General features: G+C 36.3%; 2 protein-coding genes across 8 annotated transcripts in view; one reads left to right on the forward strand and one right to left on the reverse strand.

Moving 5' to 3' along the window:
- LOC122073829 (sister chromatid cohesion protein PDS5 homolog A) overlaps positions 1 to 3,481 on the reverse strand; it is an 87,974-nt gene extending 84,493 nt beyond the window's left edge. For 4 of the 7 annotated variants that reach the window (XR_006138881.1, XM_042638485.1, XM_042638482.1 and 1 more), the window contains exon 1: positions 3,129 to 3,480. Coding sequence is in view for 5 of the 7 variants with exons in the window: in XM_042638485.1 (XP_042494419.1) it covers positions 3,129 to 3,224 (96 nt within the window). In the remaining 2 variants the exon portion in view is untranslated. Of the gene's footprint in view, positions 1 to 3,128 lie in introns of all 7 variants that reach the window. The other 3 variants (XM_042638486.1, XM_042638483.1, XR_006138882.1) reach the window with 2 other exon arrangements.
- A 16,920-nt stretch (positions 3,482 to 20,401) lies between these two features.
- LOC122072607 lies at positions 20,402 to 24,364 on the forward strand. The gene is made up of 3 exons (XM_042636972.1): positions 20,402 to 21,890; positions 22,475 to 22,552; positions 22,911 to 24,364. Exons 1-3 carry the CDS (start codon positions 20,820 to 20,822, stop codon positions 24,159 to 24,161), a joined length of 2,400 nt encoding a protein of 799 aa, XP_042492906.1. The 5' UTR covers positions 20,402 to 20,819; the 3' UTR covers positions 24,162 to 24,364.
- Positions 24,365 to 24,724: the final 360 nt, after the last annotated feature.

The raw sequence follows: 24,724 nt of genomic DNA on the forward strand, positions 1-24,724 counted from the left end.
TTCAGAAACACTTCTTACATTCTGTTATCAAATGCATTCTTTCCCGTATATGTGCTCCCTGGTAATAGGGGAAAGAATTCCAGCTCAGAAACACCACATGGAACAGAAGTAGCTGCCAAACGGCACCTAGAAATACTACCATGGAACAGAATTGTTGTCAAAGGCAACTAAGGCTCTGTACTGTAACATTCTAAAAAATCAATTCTGTTGTTTTTTTATTTTTTTGGAACAGAAATAGAGTAAAAGTTGTATGGTGAGTCCGGTTCAATTTCTTGTTTTTTTGTAATGAACCGGCACTTTTTAAGTTTTAGAATTCATTTTTTGAAGCATGAAAACCAAGCTTCTCACGATCAGAACCTATTCTGATCAAAAGGCGCTGATGAAAAGTCCGACTTAAGTACGAAAGGGCAAAATCGAAATTTGCCCTTAAAACATAAAAAGTACTTAAAACTTCAGTCGACCGAACCCTAAAACTCATTCTCTTTCTTGGAATACCAGAAGAGAGACACAAGAGAAACCCCTTTCTTCATCCTCCTTCCTCCTTCGTCCTTCGCCTAACAGTCACTTCCCTCTTCCTTCCTCATCTCTTCATTCTCCTTCGCTCGAAACCCATCCCTAACCTCCCTCACTGGAAACGAAAATCGGTGATTCTTCATCATCCCTAACCTCCTCGACCAGCGGCGGACAGGTTTGGCGGCACAACAATCCCTGAAGTCCTTAACTCCTCGACCAGCGGCGGACACTCCAAGCTCTCCTCGACCAGCGGCGGACACTCTAAGCTCCTGCAGAAATAGGTTAGAAACAGAGAAACCCCCTGCTTACCTGCTTTGATGTTGTACAGATGGAAGAGCATTTTCATCTCTTTTCAGTGATGATCTCTTCTTACATTTTCCTTTCATTTAGTTAGTGAGATGCTGAAAGGAAAAGACTGCCCTTTTTCGTTTTTGATTTTCTCTTTTAGGGCCCTATTTTCTCCAGCAGAGATAGCCTAGAAGTTTGCTTCTTCCTTCTTCCTCCAAGCTTCTGCTCTCTCTCTCTGCCTGTACTTCAATTTTGTTTCTCAATGAAATCCCATTCCTTTTTCTTGCTTGTCTTACAATTATTGAAGCATTTTTGTAGTTCTTAAGCTGAACTGGTAAAAATCAGGGAAATTTTAAGTGTGGGGGCTTTATTTGTGAGAGAGGAGACTCATAGAGATCATATCGTCGTTGTCTTTCATTTATTGAATGAAATGCAGATAACTACTACCTCTTTGATTTCACTGTAGAAAGGGGTATTGGGTTTCATAGTTTGGTTTGATTTTGATTTTTGGTCTCCCAGAGGGGACAATATAGGGCCTCGAGATCGGGATCTGTCCACTTCTTTCCCTTGATCCTTTTCCTTTTTATCTGGGGAAATACCAGGCCGGTAGAATCTGTAATATCATGTAGCTTAGTTTTGTAGATTTCTTTCCTTTTGGAAGAACGTGAATTCCCTTTCTAGTTTTGTTGAAACATTTCATATTTCATATGGCAAGGAAACACGGCCAAATATTTCATATTTGAAGTGAACACCATGTTGTTGATATGGAGATATTCTTATTGGTCTCATTCGACTTAAGTTATTTGGGTAATCATGGTTTTCATAACTTAGAATTTATTAAAAAACCATTGACTATCCTTAGATTTTATTTAAAAATCACAACTTTGACACCCATGGTGAAGATGGCACTTTATGTAAATATTGGTTTCTAACAGAAACGATTCTGTTAAGTACGAACCATACATGTTTCTGTTTCTTTCAGATTATAAAATCATTTTTTTTTTTGCGATTACCATACAACATTTAAGATGCAGAATCACTCCAAAAAAATAGAAATTCAAAAAAGTGTGCTAGACCCAAAATCATGTTAAAAAAATAGAATCGTTACAGTACAGAGCCTAAGTGGCTTCAAAACAGTCGAACTATCCATATTCATCATTGAAACACCTTTTATGTAAGCCACGTATACATTGCATGTGTTTGGTAGTGGAACTATTAGTAAAAGTAGGGAGTTGTTGGGAGTGTTACGGGTTTGAATAAGTCATGAAATGGATGATGAGTCCAAGTCTCTGGCAATTCGTCGGGGGTGTTACTGCTTTGGTGACACCCACAGCGGTAACAACAGTTAAGTTGTAATATTGCAACATGTTGGTCACAGGTTCAAAACTTGGAAATAGCCTCTTCTGTGAAGCAGGTGTAAGGCTACGTGTACTTGCCCCTCCCAGACCCTGTAGTAGCGGAAGCCTTGTGCACTGGGTTGCTCTTTTGTTACTGCTGTGGTGAGGTGGCAGATTATCCATAGGCTGTGGGAAGTAGTTGTGGGAAGGTATGAGTGTTTGTAGCCATCAATTGTTAAGCTAAAAGGTTATTTATATGTGTTCAGTTTGTAACGGAAAGAATACGGAATTATCCATCAAGCATTTGCTTCAACGTTGGTTCCCTCGACAAACCATGTCTTTTAGTTTGTTTATCATTTTTCAATTCTACCTGTCAAGATAGGGAAGAATAGGCATAAGGGAAAGAGTAGAGAGTTGATAGGATTGGCTCAATAGGATATCTTGGACCATTGTGAATCATCTGTTCACTACACAAGGTCTACTGACCAAGTACGTAACAGCGCCCTAAATAGAAAACCAATATACCACCAACAACGGAACGGAATCTATATCTAAGGAGCCAAAAAAACAAGCATATTACCATATTGAACCACTTGAAACAACAATAAAACCCAGAGATCTCTCTCTTATGAATGCATTATAAATTGAACTACTAATAAAGCATTTTCCATCTTTGACAAGTAATTTTTTTGTTTCCCAATCTCTTAACTAATTCAGAAGCCCAGCAGAGCAATCAGCAAAAGCATCTATTTAACTTTAAGCTCACTGAATCAATAATGAGAGCACAGACGCATCATATCATTCCCAAACTCAAACCAACAATAGAAATGCAAATAACAAAATGTACGAACCAGAAAACCACTCCCAAAACAGATAAAAACCCATCAATATTGGCGACCTTTTGTACAAACAAAAATGAAATGTAAGAAAGAAAATATATATATACAGGAGACGAGTAATTGGGCATACATATGGTTAATGGTTGCTTACTCTGAGCAATTTCAACAAAGAATCTTTGTTTGGGCGAGTCTGTTTGGCAAGACTCTTGCCAATATCAGACACGATCTTCTCTGCAGGCCAAGCCATGGCGAGAAACGGAATCCGATTTCTTCTAATTAACTCTGGGCTTGCGAATGCCGGCGATGGCTTTTGCTGTTTTGGTGCGAAGCAATCGACGATCGCTCACTAACGAAAGAGGGTTGAAAAGTTGAACATCAATAGAGAGAAGAACTGAAGAAGGCGGACTTATCTCACGTGCCAAAACTACATGTGCGAGTCAGAACCAGGCGGGAATTTCACCGCGATCTCTCTTTTCTCTCGCTCTCTCTCTCTCTCACGGAAATCACGATTTCACGCCTCCAATAAAACCTGATTCGTCGATAATGCAAGTGGATGATAACAACCAAACAGATCCTTCAAACCCATATGCCCCTTCAGGCAATTCTTGTTTTCTGACCATATTATAGGCTGTGTTTGGTTGCAAGGGAAAAGGGAAATGGGAAATGGGAAATGGGAAATGAGAAAGAAAGGGAAGTGAAGTGAAGTGAAGAGAATTTTTTTTCCCCTTTTGAGTCGTTTGGTTGCAACAGAAGTGAAGTGAAATTAATTTACTATAGTTGTTTGGTTGGATGTAAAATTGATGTAAAATTTTAAAAAACTAATAATTCAATTAAACTCCTCAAAATAAATTGGGGGTGGGGGGGAGTACTTTTCAATCCATAACCCACCCAGCTCCTCAAAATTTATATTGGTTGTGTGAATCAGGTCATTCAAGGTCTGTACCAAATCAAACCAAATGTCATTAGATTCTATGTTCTATCACTAACCAAAATAAATCATTTCATTCGATATATCAAATGAATGCAGCATAAATAAATATTTAAAATAATATAAAAGATGATCACAAAGAAAACAGTCATAGATCACAAGTGATAACGACTGAAAGACACATTCCAAAAGTCTTTTGGTCAAAACAAACTCAATAGGTCAGTAATGCTCCATCTGGCTCAAACCCAAAGTCTTCTGATCAAAACAAACTCAATTGAGTCGCGTGAGAGAGAGAGAGATCGTTGAGAGTCATGAGCGGGGTGAGAGTCACGAGAGTGGGAGAGATCGTGAGAGTAGGGTTTCTTTTTTCTTTCTATTTTGGTGGGGAAATAAAAAGGGAAATTTTAATGGTTAAGTAAAATTTTTTTCACATGTAAAATATATTTCCCTTACAATCAAACATCTAAATTTATTTTTTCTGAGAAAAAAAATTCCACTTTACATAAAAAATTTGCATTCCCCTTGCAACCAAACAAAGCGTAGTAAAAACCTTAGGAAAGCACTTAAGGCTTGGGCTTGGGCTTGGGCTTGGGCTTGGGTTGGGTTGCATATTCCCATCTATTTGGAAAACATATGGCAAAACACATTTTAAATGGTAAAAATTTGATATGCATTTAAAATTCTGTTTGCAACTATTGTCGCATCAACCATCAGTCCCATAAATTGAACTAAGGAAGGGTTTTTTTGAATCCGCACGATATGGATGGGAGTTACTAATGGCACAAGACTCTAACCATGGTGTGGCATCAGTCTCGTATGGTTTTTTGCTATTGTGTTTTTTTTATTTAAATTATATTCATAAAGTAAATTTTTTTTAAAAGGGAGCATCTGAATTACAAATCTATATATGTGGTTAGAACTTGACACCTTCTCGTACTCACCCCTTGTCTTATTCCTAAAAAAATTATAGGGTAAGGATATAAAGGGATTTTCAAAAATAAGTTGAAAATGTCATATCATTATGTTATTTTTTAAAATTATCATTGTCGTGCAAATACACGTATAAAAAGACATTATACCTTCTCATTGGGGAAAAAAAATTGTACCATAACAAAATGACTAAAAAATAAGGCTCAAAAAAGTTGACACTTTGAGAAATGTTAATATGAAAATCCCCTATTTAAAACGTGTGCTATCTGATTTACGATTTTTTGGGGTAGATCAATGTGTTCTACGTAATTAATACACGCATTCATAAAATATGTGTTTTTAAAGGCAAAAAAATTTATAGTCAGCGGTTGAGCTAACTGTATTGGTGATCGGGATTAATCCCATCCGTGGAATAGACATCAATAAATCTTTTTCATTCATTGATTCTATGTCTTATATACGTCATGAAAAATATACGATCCTGCAACCAAAAAAAAAAAAGCAAAATATGTTCCCAACTTAGACATACGCTTCTCTCCCTTCAATAGTTTCCAAGAGCAGCTCTACTCCCATGTCTCTAACTGCAAGAATCGGAGGCACGAAAATGGAAACCACAGCTTCGCCTTCTTCTTTGTCCTCGTCTCCGTTTATTTCTTTATTAATCTTTGTCTGAGACTTTGCCCTAGTAAATTAGTGCAGCAACATAGAGAAGCATCAATGGCTTCCCATTGAAACCAATACCCTAGATTTCTCTGGTTCGTTCTTCGAAGAAGGAAGTTATTAATGATGAACCACTAGCAACCTCACCTGGTTCCACCATTTTGTGGCGGAGGACAAGGAGGAGCTAGCCTTAATGTCCATCTTGATATTGTAAGACCACGGCCATCTTGAGGCCCCTTTCAGAGGACAAACGTCTCGTTCTTAGCCAGATGTACGAAGAGGTAATGTATGCATTGTATTTTCCTATAATTTCTCTCCCTATATTTATTTGTTGTTTCCATGTCTTCTTTTCCCTCTTCCCCACTTATTTCCGATTTGTTGATTCTATAATCTTGAAATTATTGTACGTTGCATTATTGGTCTTGATTTCTTGTTTCGTAATCCTGTTGTGTTCAATTATTTCTCATTAATATAAGATTCTTGGATTCGTGTCTTCTTCCCCCACACCTAGCCTTTTTTTGTAAAATATTTAACTTCCTTCAAATTGTTTTTTAGATTGTTTGATCTAACATTGTTTCTACATGACAATAAGCTATTGGGAATGATCTAAACTTGGATAACTAAATTGCTAATTAGGTTCATGAGGTAGTCTAGGATTGAATTCTCCAAAGTTCTTTCATAATCAAATAGTCCATATAATCATAGACATCATATAAACCATCGACTGTTGTTATTAGTGTAGTGACTTTAGCCAGTTCTATCCTGAAATTACTAAACTGAGACTCAGGGTTCCATCCCAATGTTTGTAAAAAGCATTGGATTATATTATCTCTAGCAAAACTCGACTCCTTTGCAAGGCACAAAACTTTCCACCCTCTAAAAAGAGCAAGAAAAGCAAAAATAAAATTACATAAATATAATGGATGGCTTTATGTGTACTAGGATTGAGATCTCAGTTTTAGATCTATCATTTCAAGGTTTTGACACTGGGCCTCTCTGGGTTCAAACCTAGAGTCCAAGTTTCATTTTCACCAAACCCAAATTTAAGACAACTAAAAAATTTCGTTCACTTTCAATTGATATTTATTTTCATGAGTTTGGATCATTACTTTTTCTTGTATTTATACTCAATTTACATGGATATACCTTGATAAATCAACTACATTTTCCTAATGCATTTCTTGGATAATATTGAAAAACCCAACTTAGCTAGTTCAATAAAGGTAGTACGGAGTATTAGGATCAGTTAAGCAAATACCTTTTTAAAATTTGAAAGGCTTTTCACTCATTTACATTGTAAATTGCATTCTAACAATGGAAGTGTTACCAATCCTTTAATTAATGCTAGCCTATCTAACATTAGGTGTTCTTCCAACACTTTATTTTATTTTATTCTATTTATTTATTTATTTTACTGATTCAACAAGGAGGTTGATGAATCTTTAAGCTGTATGTATGCAAATTTTTGAACTTGCTTTTGAGGCCTATGTCAGTTTATTTTCAACGGGGAGATTGATGAAGCTTTTTCTTCTTAGTTATGAGTAAATATGGAGTGTAATTGCAAGGTGATGTACTTGATAGATTAATAAAATAAGTTAATGCATAATCCAACTTTTAGATAAAAGTTGTGGAAGGATCAGAGTTTAAGGGAATTGATACATGAGATTAAAAAATCTCTCTTTTTCTCTCTTTGAATGGAAACATCAGATTCTAAGATCTCGATTTCTCTCTACCTCTCCCTCCGACAACAAAAAATATTAGAAATTGGAATACATTTCTCTTTTTGTCTCTTACTTAAAAACAAAAATATAATATATTTTCCTTCTTCAATGATGCTAGAAGGACAAATAAAAAAATGAAAATGGATTAATGGTGGGTTTTTCCAGTCATTGCAGCTCTTGTGGTATTAGTTTAAGTAGGAGTCCTACTCCTGCCTTCGCTTAGCACCAACCCATACAGAACTGCAAGGACAACTAATCCTAAGAACGGAGACCAATGCTTTATGCGAACCAATCATTTCCCTTAAAATCATAACCTAAGAATGGCCATCATGAAAAGGAAGATTCAAAGTCTTAAGGTATGCTTTTATATAAAACATAATATCCACAAATATATCTTACCAACATTTCTCGATCAAAGGGGAAGTACAAATGTGAGTTCCTTAGGTCTGAGTCCTCAGGTCATTGTTCAATTTATCACTCTATTCCAGTGGTTCGAGTCCAAATTATACAAGGGTGAATTCTTTGGGTCCAACAAAGAAGAAGAAGATTGGTGGATGGGTTGATGAATTCTATGGAATGTTCTGGAATAAAATTTATTGATCATTTTCAGATTCAAAACCTTAATTGAAGTGAAATTCATATTCATTCAATGCCTTAATTTATTGAGCTTTTTTTTTTTTTTTTTTTTTTTTTTTTTTTTTTTTTTTTTTTTTTTACGATTTATTTGGAATTGGCATTGTGTATCAAATATACAATAGAGTGCTAGCAGGACCATAAGTCTCTATCATTGAAGATTATTAAGAACTAAATCCATGTCTTCAACTTTTAAAAATAAAATCAAAATAGTCATGTTCAGAATTTCAGTGGAATTGAACAAATCAAGCACATTGGAAATCACACTGGAATTGTTGAAATTTTTAGACAAAGTTTTGTTTTTAGTATATGTAGAACAATTATATTATCAATAATTATATATTCGTACATAGCCTAACATAGTCAAGCCATTGACCAATATTATGTAAAGCAACGCTCCAATGACAAAGTAAATAAGGAGATATTAAACAAAAACAAACATTATTAGAGGTTCTATACCCTTTGTTAATCTTGAGATGATCGTTGATTGATCATCATCATGAACTGACTAAAACTAATGTGTCTCACTGATTTGTGAACTCCCAAGTGCTTGAACAAAATAGAAAATAAGGCCAATAAACACATTTATATGCATCATAAATGAGTCGAATGAAATATATTAGCCTAAAATTCGTGTTTCTTAAAATGATTTCATGATTGAGTGATCATGTTGATTTTAAATTGAAATAGGGATTTGTATACTCATCTTGAACTGACTTTGAACTAGTTTCTGATAGGGTATGTTGAGTAGGTGTTGACATTTAATTTGGATTTGCAGGTTCACTTGGAAAATCTTATAGTATCTTGATTTTATGTTTCAATTTGCTTTACATTATTTAATTAATTTTAATCCGAGTACTAGTATATAGAAACCATATTTGTGACATTTTTATTATGGAAATCGTTTTGGTTACATATTATTATCATGCTCGATAATATATTCATCATTTCAAGCATATTTTGAAAGAATGTTTAAGCGGCATTCAAAGAGGTAGAAATATATTAATTATTATGTCTTTATTAATTCAAACATCATTTCTTACATAAAACATTATCACATCCTTTCATTTCAATAGGTTTGAACTTGATAACGATAGTTTAATGGTGGATGAATGCATTCAATAGAAGAAATAACAATGTATGCCTTAATCACATGATTTTTGTGACCCTATTTTTAATTGTCAGGTTTTAATTTTAATTGATATTTCTTTATGTTTGGATGAAGAATATAAAGTCATACATTGGATCGTGGATAATTTATGTTGATATTTTTTCATCAATATATAAAAAATAATTAACCCAAAATTATTTTGAAACAAAAATCATTATATTTGATGTTTTATTTATTATTGACTTTTGAATCTTCACCATCATAAATTGCTCTCTTGCCTTCTTGTATGAGAGTCTTTAGTTCAAGCAAGCAGTTCACCTGTGATTCCATGAGAAATAGTGGTTCGAATCCATCAAAACTTATTATGTATTATTAAGTCTGATTTTCTTACTCACTTGGGTCCTCTAAAAACTCATTGGTGATAAATATGTTTTTTTATTTATTTAGTGAATAGGTCTCAAGATATCAATATTCGAAATGTTAGTTTTTATGCAGAATACAATATCCATTTGAAGTCTATATGCAGAGTAAAATATCAATCTTAAGTATAAGAAGCAAGAACAATACTTATGAACTTTAGTCAATTTTACTTATGGATGTTTGCTGAAGATGCACCACTTAATGGGTACATGAAAAATTTTGAACTCCAAATACAATAACTAAGATATATATGTTTTCATATAGACTTCTCTTTGAAATTTTGTCTGATTGGAGTGAATTAATTGAGATAATTTTGATTTTATTGATTTTCTTAAAGTGGCCTAAGTTCCATGCATATATGATTAATATGGGAAGGATTTGTCTAGTCCTGTAAAGCTTGGATTTGTTTAATTGGCATTGCTTGTGTGACAAATGAAAAAAAATAAATTTAGTCAATGCTTTTCCAAAAAAAATTAATTGGTGTTTAAAATTTATTTAATTCTAATGAGATCATAGAGGAGACAACATAAGATCCATTTAGGTTGGCATTTATTCAATTCTCCTACACGACACATTGGTGCTTTTAATAGGTAGTAAAAATTCCAGCAAATCAAGTCAAATTGTCTTTAATAAAAATCCCTGGGTTTACTTAAAAAATAATAATTAATGTAAAATGTGGGCTAGGTTTGCTAGGTTACATGATAGCTATTTTTGTAGGTGGATCATTATTTAATGAGTGGAAACCATTGGTTGCTAGATAATTTAAATAAGTAATTCTCTAAAATAGCTTAATTGAGACAAAATCTATCTGTCTATCTCTCTCAACTTTTGGCTAGTTTATCTTTTTCCCAATTAGTTGCTATATTTTATTATACTTTCATAACTAAACTATTTTTCCCATAAGCTCCATAGCATACTATTTACCAACTAAGTAAGATAAATATTTTATCTATAATTCATAATTTTCCTCTCTCGCGCACCTTGTTGGTTTTTTTTGTATATCATTAATTTTTTTTAATGTATATAAAAAATGAAAAAACATGGGCAATCATAGTTAAATCGTGTTAAATGGTGAATTTAAATGTTTAACAACTCAGTATGCAACTAACAACCCATATTTTATTTTATAACTTTTGGATCTCTTTCTTTCTTCTCAAATCGAGCTTTTTTTTTTTTTTTTTTTTTTTATCTAACAAGAGAAATGAAAAAGATCATATTTTTACAAGATGATAGCAAATTTCATACTTCCATTCTTGGGTAGGTAAAAACATAGCTGAAGATAGCTTGGAGTGTTGGATAATTCAAAATTTATGGGATCCTATTTTGATATGATGAGAAAAAGAGAGAGGATATAATATTGAAATATTTGTTAAGATATGTGTGTCACATTGATTTGTTGATATTATCAAGAGAAGTATGAAATCCTACGTGAATAGGTCGGCTTGTCGACATAGCAAAAATTTTACTTAAAACATTTTTTTTTTCAAAAACATTTAAAGCCAACACAACAAACAATACATTGTTACCACTCCTCTTATCTATGTATCCTATAAAAGTACGTATTGATTTTTTTGGCAAAATTTTCAAGTTGACCATAATACCCATATTATAATAGATATTTTACTCTTTGATTTATCACAAATACCCCTTATTGGCACGTTGCTTGATGTTGAATATATCTCTCTCTCTATCACAAAACCGTTGCCCACCTCCCCAATAATCCCTATGCAAAATGATACCTCGAAAATTGAGGTTGAGGATCCCTATGAGAAAACGCCTCCTTACCACATATATCTCTCCTAATAAAAGGAAACCGTTTCTTTTCTCTTTTCTTCTCTCCCTATCTCCCTATTTCTTTGCAAATCAAATCAGCAACCTCAAACTCTGTTATTGAATCAGCGACCATCTCTCTCTCTCTCTCTCTCATTATTCAACCTCCATTTTCTGGACCCCACAGAAGGTTTGGTTTAGGTTTTAATTACACCAGATCACGTTCATTAATGGGCTTCAGTTACTGTTCTCTATCTTCAGTATCTATATCTTATGTCTTTACTCATCAAATTTCTTAATGTCTATCTTTAAATTCCTTGGCCTGACCTTTGCCTTTCAATCCCATAACTTTGAATAGTTATTCATTGACTTATGGTTAGAATCAAAAGATTATGAAATATTGTTTTTCGTTCATCTCATTATGTTTTTGTGATTATGTTGGGTTTTTGATCTATTTGATTCTTATTGGGTTATGGATTTGAGGTTGATATTGTCCCGGTGGAAAGTTAGGAAACGAAAGTTCAGAGTTTTTATGGTTCTGCATAGTCTTCTTTAGTGATTAGTGCATAAATGTTTTAATGGGTTATATTTTGTGGTAGTTTTTGTTTTTCTAGTGGCAGATTCAGATGAACAATAAAGTTTTAATTGGACAAAAAAAACTTGTTTTTGTTAGGATTCTTTAAAATTTTTTCTTTATATTTGTTTATTGTTGAATTCTTGAAAACTGAGTGGGACTTAGTGGCACTGAGTTGTTGATTGTAAGAAGCTAATGTGTTCGGAAGTTGGGTTTCTCGATTTATTTTTGTTTCTACTTACAAATGGTTTAATTTCTTTTATGGGATTCATCTTTGTTAATTTGAATTGGATTTGAATTCCTTAAATTGATGAAAGTGAACACTTTTTCCTGATAATTCGGTCAATTTTTTAATTCTTGATTGCTGATCACTCTTAGGCATTCTCCCTTTAAAGATTAAATGTGGTGAGAAAAATCATTGTTTTTTTGCTATCAGCCATGTTTTATGGATTTAAAATTTATCTCAAGGTGTGGGTTTCTCTTGATTTTTCTTATAGCTGAATGAATATGCAAAACTGATGGTTTCCTCTTTTTCTGTTTTGTGGTGGTAGTTACTTGATTTTAATTTTTTATGGGTAATGCACAGGCATCTAAATTTGAAGCAACTTAGTTAGATGCTCCTTGATTTTCATTATTGTCTAATATCTTATGTCATTGTTGATTTGAACATTTTTGTATTTATTCACTTTCTGCCCTCTCTTTTGATTGTGCTGACGAATAAGTACTCTTCAAGTCTAATGTGAAAAACATTGCTTTCTTAATTCTTTCTCTTATTTTTTAGCAAAAAAAATTGTCTTCTTTCACCGTTTATGGGTTTTTGGAAAGACTATAGATTGCAGTCATGGCCATAGACACTGTCACACCCCGTTCACACTGAACCGGGCCAGTGACCGGGTTAACACCGGTTAACCCAAACCTGCCAGGATCATCTGATACTGTATTCCACCACAGCATACCCACAACTAATAAAAGCTCATCCGATCAGCGGAAGACTAGGTTTACCTGTGAATATTCCCATAATACTTGATACCCGAATTGTGATACAATAGTTACATACATGTGGGCCCGAATGCATGATATTTACATAATAAAAGTACAATTCACATATCAAGTACATAAAGGAAACCATAAAAAATCAGAGTACACAGCTCGGCACGGTATCAAAGGCTAGAGCTCAGCTCGGCATCAAGGGTTGAGCCCAGCTCGGCATCACATGGTAGAGCTCAGCTCAGCCTCAAAAGTGGAGCTCAGCTCGACATCAGAACTGCGGTCCCGTAGCACAACTCTCGCACGAGCAGTCAGTGCCGTGCTCTAACTCCTCAGGGGTCCACCAGTCCTCTTCGGGGAACTCGACTGTGGGACCCGATCCATGCTCTTCAGATGTATGACCTACAAAATCATCTAAAAAGGGGTGCACACGTGGGATGAGCTCACTAGCTCAGTAAGTGGTAAGATGGACCACACAGCAGTCCACACAACAAAACACAATCATATACACTACATGCCATGCAATACATTTTAAATCACATCCACCTAAGCAACATTACTAAGTCTTCGGTGTAGTGCTACTACAGCCACAGTGCGCGTATACTCCGGGTACGAGCCGCGAACTCCATCCCGCGATACACCCATAGGGCTGTCGGAGAAGGCCCACCGTGAGTACTCAGAAAGTAAAAACAATGCCGACCACTGGCTCTCAATAGAAAAGTAAATGACTGAAATTAAAGGTGCTGACTCCAGGAATTTAAAAGCAGTATGATTGGCCCTCTTGAATATACCACCGGGCTTGCCGACTGTCCTAATGACCCGCCAGGCGTTATGTCTAACCGCCACAGTGACCCGACAACCGCGACCACTGCTTCCCCCCAAATGGTAACCCAACACCTTAACCCCTGTTGGGAAGGGTCGTAGCACGGGATGGTGAAAATCCTAAACCGCATGCTCCTATATGACAATAGTACGATTGTATAGTACCACCGCGTCCCATACCACGGGCCACTAATGCACTCGTTTCCAAGCCGACTACGGCATCTAGTCTATCAATGCATTATGCACCATGATGTCAACATTCATCACATAAGCATCTCATTACTTGGCATTTAGAAAGTAACATAACATACATGCATAACAACGTGAGGATGACTAATCTACATAGCATATTCATGATGACATGAGTAAACTAGATACATTTAAATGAATGCCAAACAATGCCTTGAAACAAGGCCAAACGTCCTCTCCCCACTTACCTGTAGTGTACAAGGATTCCTGTTCGGTACGGGTGAGATCCAGTGCGAGACGTGTAGGATTTGGTGAACCTAACATGATTGAGCGGGGTTAGTACTTCACCATTTTGGAATCAAAATTAACGAGATCTGATGACAAAATCATGTTTAGAACGTTAAAAGAAGGTCGCACGTCCGATTTGGGTCCAATCGGACGTAAAAATCACATTCGGGGCCTCACAGGTGGGTCAGACAGCCCACATGTCTGGCCCATCGGTCTGGCCCACCGGTCTGGACTGGCGGGCAGGTTGGCCCACCGGTTGGCCCATCGGTCTGGCCCGCCGATTGGGTTAGGGGGGCCTGTTAAGACTGGCGGGCAGGGTGGCCCACCGATTAGCCCGCCGGTTAGCCCACCGGTCTGGCCCGTCGGTTTTGCCCGAGGGCCCTGCCCTCTCAGGCGGGTGCCCACAGGTGGGCCAGATGGCCCACCAGTCTTGCCCACCGGTCTTGGCGAGAAATCTGTTATTTCTTCCCAACTTCTTCCATTCTTTGGGGATTCAAATGGGGCTTTTCCAAACCCATTATTCACACTTTCAAAGTCTTATAGGATGGTTCTAACCTAGATCTAGGTTAGATTTAAGGTATGGGAAGCCATCTTACCTTCTTTGCTCAAAAACACCTTCAAAACCCTAAAATCACTTTAAATCCACAATGCTTCTCCAACCTTGTAAATACTTCTTCAAATCCTTCAAGATCAACACATAAATCATCTATTAAATCTTAGATTCATCATTTCAAAGGGGATTTACAAGATCTCAAGAAACCCTACTCGAATCAAGGGTTTATGCTTGGGTATGGTGAATGTTTAAGGAACCCAACTTTGCTTACCTCTAAATGTAGGTCTAGTGTTGAATATCACTCTTCCGGCGCCGGAATGGGAAAATCAAGCTTCGACGCCGCTGAAATCCTTCTCTTCTTCCTCTTCCTTCTCTTCCCTTCTTCTTCCCTTTCTTTTTTCTCTCCTCTTTACTATCCTCACCAACGTACGAGTGTCATAAATGAAAAGAAAAGAAAATCATAAATGCTATATATATATATACTTCTTAAATAACTAAATAGTTCACATGGATGGGTCACTCAGGTGGGTGGGTGCACCCACCTGTCCGCCCACCTGAGGGCCAAAACTTGGGATTTTGACAGAGTTCGGGCATGGCGCAAACCCCACCCCTGGCATACGATGTAATATACGTATACACCTTAATATACAGCTACAATACCTGCTTTATCCGTACATGGCCTTATGATAGGTGCATGTACACGGCTTGGGTACTCCCGTCTCTTCTGGCACTGGCTCGGATTTGTCGGGCCACCCGGTGTTTAAGGTCACCCTTGCCATCATAGTCCATAAGGAGCCCACTCTAACTCTCTCCGGTTCGGGTCCTGCATAGTTAAACCGGGTCAATCGAGTAATCAGACCGGGTTTAAGAAGTAGGGTATTACAAACAAAGTATTGGAATCTTCAACAATATCTATTCCATCTCTTCTTCCCTAATGTGGTATGAGGCTGGTTACATGGATGGTGAGGATTAGTACACTGAACCAGGTGTTTGTAGTCATAACTCCACCTATATGTATGATTTCATCATGTGTACAGTTAGACAAAAACCCACATGGTTACACCCTTTTTATTCACTTTTTTAAACCTTCGTAAATTTCTGAAATAGAGACCCAATTTATAATTTGTGATTTCGTTCGAAATGATGCTAGATAATATATTGGAATATCAAATATGAGATATATGAAGATTCTTGACTAGTGGACTCTCTACAGACTTCCACTTGTCTCCTTTCTAGACATTGAAAGTTTCATAGGAAAGATCTTAGTCAGTGTGAGTAAAGGAAGAGGAAATAATCATGAAAGGTCAAGGACAATTATGACTACAATATATGACAATGTTGGGTGGTTTTATCTTCTCCTACACTGTATAACCCCACACCCAAATGATACAAGTCAAGCAGGTAAAGCCCCAAGGCTGCTATCCCAGGCCGACGACTACTTAGTGCTGATAAACTATGACTACAAATCAAGTCGGAAGTGACTCGCTTCTATTTTCGTTGGGATTGGATATAAATGGGGAATCTATAGATCGTCAATCAGGACAACCCTACTCTCACCTCGATTCCCTTCCTTCACTGGTAGTCATTCATAATATCAGAAATCTGATTTTAATGACACAATATTTACTAAACCATAAACCATTACAGGTCTGCTAAGAAATATACTAGAGAATATATGATTCATGTTTGTAAAGGAAAGGCTAGGTGGGGACTGAGAATCAGTTGCCTATTAACTAAGTCGAGATAAAAATAGATTTCAGTGTAATTGTCCATCATTGTGCTTTTTTCTTTTTCTTTTTTGGTGGAATCCACCATAGTTTTTTGCCTCAACTCATAAGTTATGATGAAGAAAAAGCCCTTGCTAGGAACATAGGCAACATAACAAGCCAATACATTGACAATTTCAAAAAGATTGAAGTTTTTCTCATTTTCTAACTATGGTTAGGATGTCAAATTCATTATCTTTCTGTTAATAACAATTGGAAAATATCACTTCTATGGATAACTGAAAAATAAGATTTTTTTTTTCTTCAGATTTACCTAGAAGTAATTAAGATGACATATATAATATAATTATCTCTTCCCTTAAAAATATAAATCCATATTGACTCCTCCTTATAAAGGAGTAAGGAGCCTTCTATCTAAATGTTTGGTGGGTGAAAATCGAGAAAGAAAGTTAGTAAATGATGGCTAGACTTATAGAGATATTGATGCCGATATCAATGACAGAGAAAATCGAGCATGAAACTTGTTTAGTGTGTGCGAGACACTTGGTCTCATCATCAAATGATAAAACTAAGGAAGCATCGTTGCTTAATGTAAAGTTCTATGAATTTTCATTTCCTTTTGATTTTAGAGTTGTAGTTCTATAATATAATATAATATTTAAAGACAATCTTTGATATAAGCTAGATTTTTCTTTTTCTCTTTATAACTAGGATTAAAGTTCAAAATTGATCACAATACGATTTCTCATTTATGATATTTGTCAATAATCTTTGTACAACTCCTTAATTTTGTTTTATAATGCTATAGAAATGAATCTTACTTAGACCAAGACTACATAAAAATCAATATATTAATGATAAGTAAATTCTTGAAAAGTATTTGTTGCATTATTCCTTTCTATATAGTCTTGTTGATTCAAACTCACTCTTATTCCATTGGAGAAAATGTATTATACTTCCATTAAGATTGAGGTATTTGAAACTTGATTAAGAAAGTTCCTAAGAATAAGTCATCTTCTAAGTAAGGGATAATCACCTCTAGAAAATTGATAAGGAGAAGTTACAGGTCAAGCTTAAGAAGCTGAATAAGATAATGGATTGGATAAGGAAGAAGAATGAGACAATTGAACTTGTGGTTAATCCATCACTCCGACCAAAGCTCTAACTCTGGATCGGATTGAAAGGAGGAGTTCTTCACTTAAGCTAATATATGCGATAGACCCTAAATCTTTCATTCATATTAAACTTTCAGACATTGGTGATAAAGAAGTTGATGGTTTACTTATGTTCCATCCTACTTTGTACAAGATAGTTGTGGTGAAAGCGGATAAGGGGGTGGAGTGAGTGGTGGTGAAATGAGGAATGAAGTTACCCACAACAATTCTTTATTTTTTTGGTATCTACAGACCAAAATATAGTATGCCAACTTCTGTTTTTTTGTTGCTTATTTACTTATCTTCTTCCACCTTGATTGAAATGTTATGTGATGCTCTATTTTTGTAGTAAATCTTACATTTAATGGAGTTTCTTGATGGGGCTTTTGTGATGAATCTTATATTTCTTATGTTTTTTTGTAGTGGGTTGAGAGACTTTATGCTCCTACTCTATTTTATGTATACTTTGAGTATTCATAAAAATACATGGAAAAATTATGTCTTTTATGTTTCATTTCATTCATAAAATCATTATATAAGAGCTGTAGGCTTAAAAGCTATTGAACTACAAAAATATAACTTGAGAAAAATGAGAGAGATGGATGTGAGTCATATATAAACAAGTTATTTTCTTTATCTTCTTTCATGTAAAAAAAAAAAAGTAGTGCTTTAAGCTTATGTATGATTCAACAAGCAATCAACACTATAGAAACTGAAAAACAAGCTGGATAGACAGTTCTTTTTAGAAAGGAAACCAGGGTAAATAGGAGAAAGCAAATTAAATTTTGCAATATTGGTTATTCTTGATATTATATTTGAGGTCTCAATGTTTTCTATTATATTTATACCTAGTTTTACACTATCTTGGTTCAACTTGTTCATATAAAGAAGAAGATCAAAATATATAATCAAAATATAAAACAAAAATAAGATATAGGTTAATAACATGGGCATTGAGATAAAACAAAGATTTTAAAAAATCTGCTTGGAGAAAAAACATGGGCAATATACATCACCTGTAGACAAAGTATAAGCTCATCCTACTCACGCATCTAGTATAGTTGGAGTATAAAACCTCAACTTCATTCAACCATAACAAGGAATGCATTTGTATACTTGTAATTCAAGATACATAATATTGTACAAGCTTGCTCAACTTGGATGCTTTCCCTTATCTCTAAAAAGTAGAGTAAAATATAAAAATTAGATGACCTAAAAAAAATTATATATTACGCACATTAAATTAATGAAATTTTAAAATTGAACAAACTCATAAAATCCTCAAACAATATCAGACACGTAGTAATTACTTGGCATATAGCCTCGGTATTCGCATCAGGACCACTTAAAAATCTACGATTCTTCCCTAACACTGTGTCTAGCATAGCCTATTGAACAACAAGAACAATTCTTAGGCAGTAGGTTGCAAAGAAATGAGAAAAATATCCATAATTTTGATGGCATGGTTGGAGTTTTAATGTTTAGATGGTCTTAATCATCTAGCTACCTAGATCTCCTGGGTTGGAATTCAATTAAAATAAATTCATTATGCATGTAGACATCTGTAAGGTGAGCGACTTGACATCATCAACCAAGTAGCCCTTCTTACACCTAGATCTCTCATGTATTTTTTGTGTTGTGGATGTGTATGCTCATATTGTATTGTAGATTGAAGTGCATGTCTGCATGATGGGTATATACATTTGGTAGACTTAGCCATTTGGTGGTGTAGTGTGAATATGCATACAATTGTGTATGTATGAGAGAAGTGATTACCGTGTGGGGTATGTGAGATAGCTTTGGACAGCAATATAGTTTATGTAAGTAAGCACTAAGCAGTTTTGAGATTATCAGTAGTAAACATAGTAGCTCTGGGTAGCATTAGTAGACTGTGACTGAAGTGAGGCACGTCAGCTGGTGAATTAACAAAGAACCAACTGAGAGAAAGTTTTTGGAGACTCTAATTCACCCCCTCAATGTCAACCGGGACCCAACAGTATTACCAGTACCTAAACTTAAAATTCCAGCAAATGGAACGAGTGGTCGATTATTGAATGCCAAAGACATCCACTTAGGAATAGCACAACCCACTAAGAGCGAAAAATGACTGATTGGGGCAAGACCATATCAAAAGAAGAAGAAAGGGAGGTTTGTAATTATTTTTTCGAAAAAAAGAGAGGAGGAAATGAAATGAAAAAAAAACCCACACCTCACAATAAGGGTAAAAACACGATGGTCTGTAAATGTATTCATAGAGACAAAATCAGAGTATTAACTCAACTACTAGAAAGGAGAGAGAGGCCTTATTAATTTCTTATAATCTCGTAGTTCAATGATGACGTCTAAAAACCGTAGTAGCTTAAGCCTTTATTAGAGATATATTAGAATTTCTCAACTCCCCAAGAATTAAAAACCCTAACAGGAAATCCATCATAAGATGTAGAGAGAGAGAGAGAGAGAGAGAGAGAGGAACATCCCTTGCAAACTTAGTATTTAGCTTCTCTCTCCAAGTATTTTGTACCAGTAATAAAAGACCAAACTTCATTTGATTATTCGTTCAGAAGGCAGAGGCAGTGGAGAGAGACGATCTGGGCAAGGGAGTTCTGGTCAAGGAGAAAATAGGGTTTTTAGATGAAAAAGGGGATCCAAAGTTCTAGTCAAGGATGAAATGGGGTCTCAAAAGTAAAAGAGGGTTTTGAAATATACGATTTTTTATCACCATATACCTTAGGTTTCATTTTTTGTATAATTATATCATACAATTCATATATTATTGCTATAAATACTAATTCCAAATCTACACATAAGAATCATGACACTTACATCCGATGATCCAAAAACATACCTTTCAAAAATTCCTGCATGGGTGACCGACAAGAAAACCTCGACCCGTTTTTCAATATATGAAATAACATATAAAAAAAAAAAAAAAAAACAATTATTTGAAAGGTTCGGTTTTCGGCAAAATTTGTCCCCAAGATCAAACCAGAAGGTTCAGAACAGAACTATGAGTAAAACCCTCCCTAGGGTTTAAGAAGCTGTAATAACACTTCAACACCTAGAGCTCGTCGGGTTTCCGGTGACAATCAATAGCCTATTTATGCTTTACTCTCAACGCTCCAGCAGTGAATCTCTGCTTCTCAAGCTCCAATTCCATCTCTTTATCTCCAAACCCTCTTTTTTTGTTTGAAGAATGTGGATTCTGATAACACCTCCATTGAAGACCTCGGAAAACCACTTTTCAAAGTCCCCAAGCAAGTGATTGCAGTCAACCCTTTAGTCACCGTTTTGGACGATTTCTGTCCACCAGTTATAGAGTAGTTTGCAGATTTTAATTCTACAGAGGATTGGGTTGTTGAGAACGGTCGAATTGAAATGGCGGTTGAAGGAGAAAACCCTTGCGCCGATGGCTCTGAAGCTAATAGAAGTGTTGAAGTAGGAGAAACCTTCAAAGGAACTGTTGATGGAGTCGCATTGGTGGGAGCAGGAGTTCCTAAAGAAGAGAATTTTGGCACTCAAATGGAGGAGGGAATGGATAAGGTTTGTTTAGTTGGTTCTTCGGAGAGTTCTTTTCAAATTTCTGTTAAGTCTGAAAACATAGAGTTGGGTGAGCAGCCGGGATCAGGTGGTTGTCTGGCTATTGTTCAGAGTGTCAAGGAAGAAACAGAAGTTGATGCCAATGGAGAAAAGGGATTTAAGGTCTCTTCGGATACTAATCTGGAGAAGTCGGAGGAGAATTTTGGTACTGAAGTGGAGAGGGAAATGGAAAAGGTAAGTTCGGTTGGTGCTTCGGAGAGTTCTGTTCAAATTTATATTAAGCGTGAAAACATGTCAGAGTTGGATGAGCAGGTATCAGCTAATAGAAGTGTTGAAGTTGGAGACACCGTCAAAGGAATCCCATTTGTGGAAGCAGGAGTTCCAGGAGAGGTGGAGAATTTTGGTACTCAAATAGAGGAGGGAATAGAGAAAGTAAGTTTGGTTGGTGCTTTGGAGAGTTCTGTTCAAATTTCTGTTGAGTCTGAAAACATGTTAGAATTTGATGAGCAGTGTCTAGTTGTTGTTCAGAGTGTCACTGAAGAAACAGAAGTTGATGTGAATGGAGAAATGGGATTTAAGGTCACTCCGGATAATAATCTGGAAAAGCTGGAGGAGAATAGTGGCAGGAGTAACTCAAAGAGTGGTGAACTAAGTGACGGAGATGAGAATGATAGTAGTTCTGAGTCGGAGAGTGAGGTTTCTTCGTCATCGTCTTCATCTTCTTCATGCAGTGAAGAGGAGGAGGAAGAGGAAGAAGAGGAGGATGATGAGACAGACATGGAGGATGGTGGTGAAATGGAAGAGGGTGAGATAAGTGGTTTTGAGGGAGATGGGATTGCTGGTGACAGTGACATTGAAGAGGATGAGGTTGTAATGGGAGGGCCCATAAAATCGAAGAGTGAGCTTCAGGTAATCATGGCAGCTTTTATGTTGATCTTAACATATCGTTTGCCTAAATTGTCTACATTTTATGAACGCAAAATGTGCCCGCAATGCCATATATCGTTTCATTATTAAGATTAACTATTTTGTCAATATCAAGTTAGAATAAGCTAAGACGGGGAATTGACATTTTTAGCTATATTTAAGTGCACTGATTTTGTGGACATGGATTAAATTCTGAAGCAATATATATGCCTAGGATCTGATGGAGTTAAATATATGGTATACCTGATTAACATAGGAATTGGTAATAGTAAGGTTCACTCAAACTGACTTGTTATAAAACTTCCACATGGTTGTACCTTGTGTCTAGTTTGATCTGGTGAATTTCATTGACATGGTTCAGGGAATGACTGGTAAAGACAAGTGAATTGAAGTCACTCTTTTTTACTGTGTGAGATGTCTCTTCAGGAAATCTGGAGCATTCTTGCCACAGAGTCTGCTCCTTGGTAATTGTGTTTTGTGTTGCGGACTTTTATTTTTTGATTATCTATGCTTGGTATTTGGTAATCAAACTGGTAATAGGACTTATGAGAGAAATTACCTTGCAGATTCTCCCTCCAGTTCCTCTAGTGGATGTGGCCCTGGAACCTCATCATGAGACCTTGCCCGTTGGAGTTATTTCATCGGTAAGTCCATAAAACTGGAATACATTTTTTCTTGCTAATGAAACTTCATGGAATCCTATTCTTAATTGTATAATCTTATGCACTGTCTTCCACAAGCTGGGTCCTGTTTTTTGATTTGGGTAATTTCTTCAAATTCTGTTAATAGACTCAGTTAAAACATTATATTATTTGATAAAAATACAGGTAAAACACCTAACTTTCGCAATCCATCTCTAGCCTTCAGCCTTCCATATTCAGGATGGTCTCACTCTCTTTCTCTCTTTCGGGGGGAGGGGCATCCTTTATCAGATTGCCAAGATCGTCTAACTCAACCAGTTAGTTCTCCAATTTGACTGGTAAATCTTTTTTCAATTTTCAGATCATGGGAACAAAAGTCATAGTGGAAGGGTTAGAGAAACACAATCCTCTTAATGAGGGTTCTATCCTCTGGATCACAGAAACAAGGTTGCCGCTAGGGCTGGTAGATGAGATCTTTGGACCGGTCAAGAACCCTTACTATGTTGTACGGTACAACTCAGGTAAGGAGGTTCCTGCTGGAATACATAACGGCACCCCTGTGTCCTTTGTTGAGGATTTTGCTGACCATGTTATTAATGACAAGAATCTCTACAAGAAAGGATATGATGCATCTGGTGAGAATGACGAAGAAGTTTCTGATGAGTTTGAGTTCTCTGATGATGAAAAGGAAGCTGAGTACAGGAGAATGGTGAGGATGGCGAAGCGAGGTTCAGATGATCGTAAACGTGGAAACAGGGATTTCGTTGACAGGAAGAAAGCTCTACAAAAGGGTGAATTCCGTAAGAAAATCCACCTGCCAGGCCCTCCAGGCCCACAACCTCCTTCTCGTGGTGGTCTACCTCCAGGAATTCAAAACCAATGCCATACACCATCTGTTGCATCACCAGTTGGTTGTGGTGGTTTTCCTTACTCTCATGGCACTGGACCAGGCACTGCCAGTATGTCTACCTTTGTTCCATCTGTTTCACAACAGGGGCAGGCTTCCTATTGTATGCCTCAGCACTTGTTGGCATTGAATAATGGGGTTTGGACAAATGGGATGCAATCCCAGCAGCAGCAGCATGCAGTCTTTCCTAATGGATTTCCAAATAACGGGCTGCCTTCTCAGCAGCAGAATGTGCCCTTACCTTGTGGGCAGCCTTTCCAGCATCCTCATCCATTATTTGTGAATTTACCAAATGGAATGCCAGTTCAGCAGCAGTTTGATCCTAGTCAGCAGCAGTTTGTTCCTAGTCAGATGCTACTGCCAAGCATGGTTTTACCATATGGGCAACCAAATTTCACTGCAAGGCCTTTATCAGTACCTTGGACAGGGAATGTAGGCCATCCTGGATTAAGCCAGGCAACGTTTGGTATGGACTTTGCAAGCCAGTCTTTGCACCCATGCATGAATTCTGGTCAGCAAGGAGTTACGTCTAGTGGATCATGTAATGAACAAAGCTATGGAATGCAACCACCAGGTGTTGCTCAAGAAAGCTTTGCAGCTCCCCAGCAATTTCATCAGGGAGTGTATTCAGCTCCTGGGAGAAAGCCATATCAGCGAGGTCGTGGTAATTTTGAAGGTGGTAGAGGTCGGAGACAATCTGGGTGAGGTTATGTTGTTAATTGTTTCTTCCAGCTTTATATTTGAAATTAACCTATAAATGTGAGGGATAAAGTTGTGCTGCTCCACTGGACAAGATATGTTGTGCTAATTTGTGAATTATTTAAATGTTTGCTTATGGATATGATATGTTACCATCTTGCATTAATATCTACAATGAGATGGTCTTCCTTTCCTCAGATGTTATTTACTATTGCTTGCCCCCACCTACTCGAGTCTTATAGCTGTTATGTTGGATATTTCAACAATTGTTTCTTATAACAAGTAGAATACTACTTTGATATTGATCAATTATTTCATGTTACAAAGAAGAAACATTTGAGGATTATGATGGGAGAGTTCCCTCTTATGAAGGTTTGAAAAAAGTAGAGTAGCCCAACCTCAAAAAATGTCTTGGGTGAGTCAGCCTGCATTTTAATGTCAGTCATGACTCATAAGATTCAAGACTTCTGCACAAAATGCAAGCTTTACTCATCCAAGTCATACTTTTTGTACAGAACTCTCGAGTCTCATGGCTCTCATGTGATGTTTCAGTATTTTTTTTTTTTTTT

This window comes from Macadamia integrifolia, chromosome 3 (genome assembly GCF_013358625.1).
Source record: "Macadamia integrifolia cultivar HAES 741 chromosome 3, SCU_Mint_v3, whole genome shotgun sequence".
Classification (NCBI taxonomy): Eukaryota; Viridiplantae; Streptophyta; class Magnoliopsida; order Proteales; family Proteaceae; genus Macadamia; species Macadamia integrifolia.

What these genes read in the sequence shown, in the direction of transcription:
- LOC122072607 (XM_042636972.1), top strand. Translation starts at nt 20,820, where the DNA reads ATGGCGGTTGAAGGAGAAAACCCTTGCGCCGATGGCTCTGAAGCTAAT. An exon ending in AATCGAAGAGTGAGCTTCAG is followed by an intron (nt 21,891 to 22,474) that starts GTAATCATGGCA and finishes ATTACCTTGCAG; the next exon opens with ATTCTCCCTCCAGTTCCTCT. An exon ending in CCGTTGGAGTTATTTCATCG is followed by an intron (nt 22,553 to 22,910) that starts GTAAGTCCATAA and finishes TTCAATTTTCAG; the next exon opens with ATCATGGGAACAAAAGTCAT.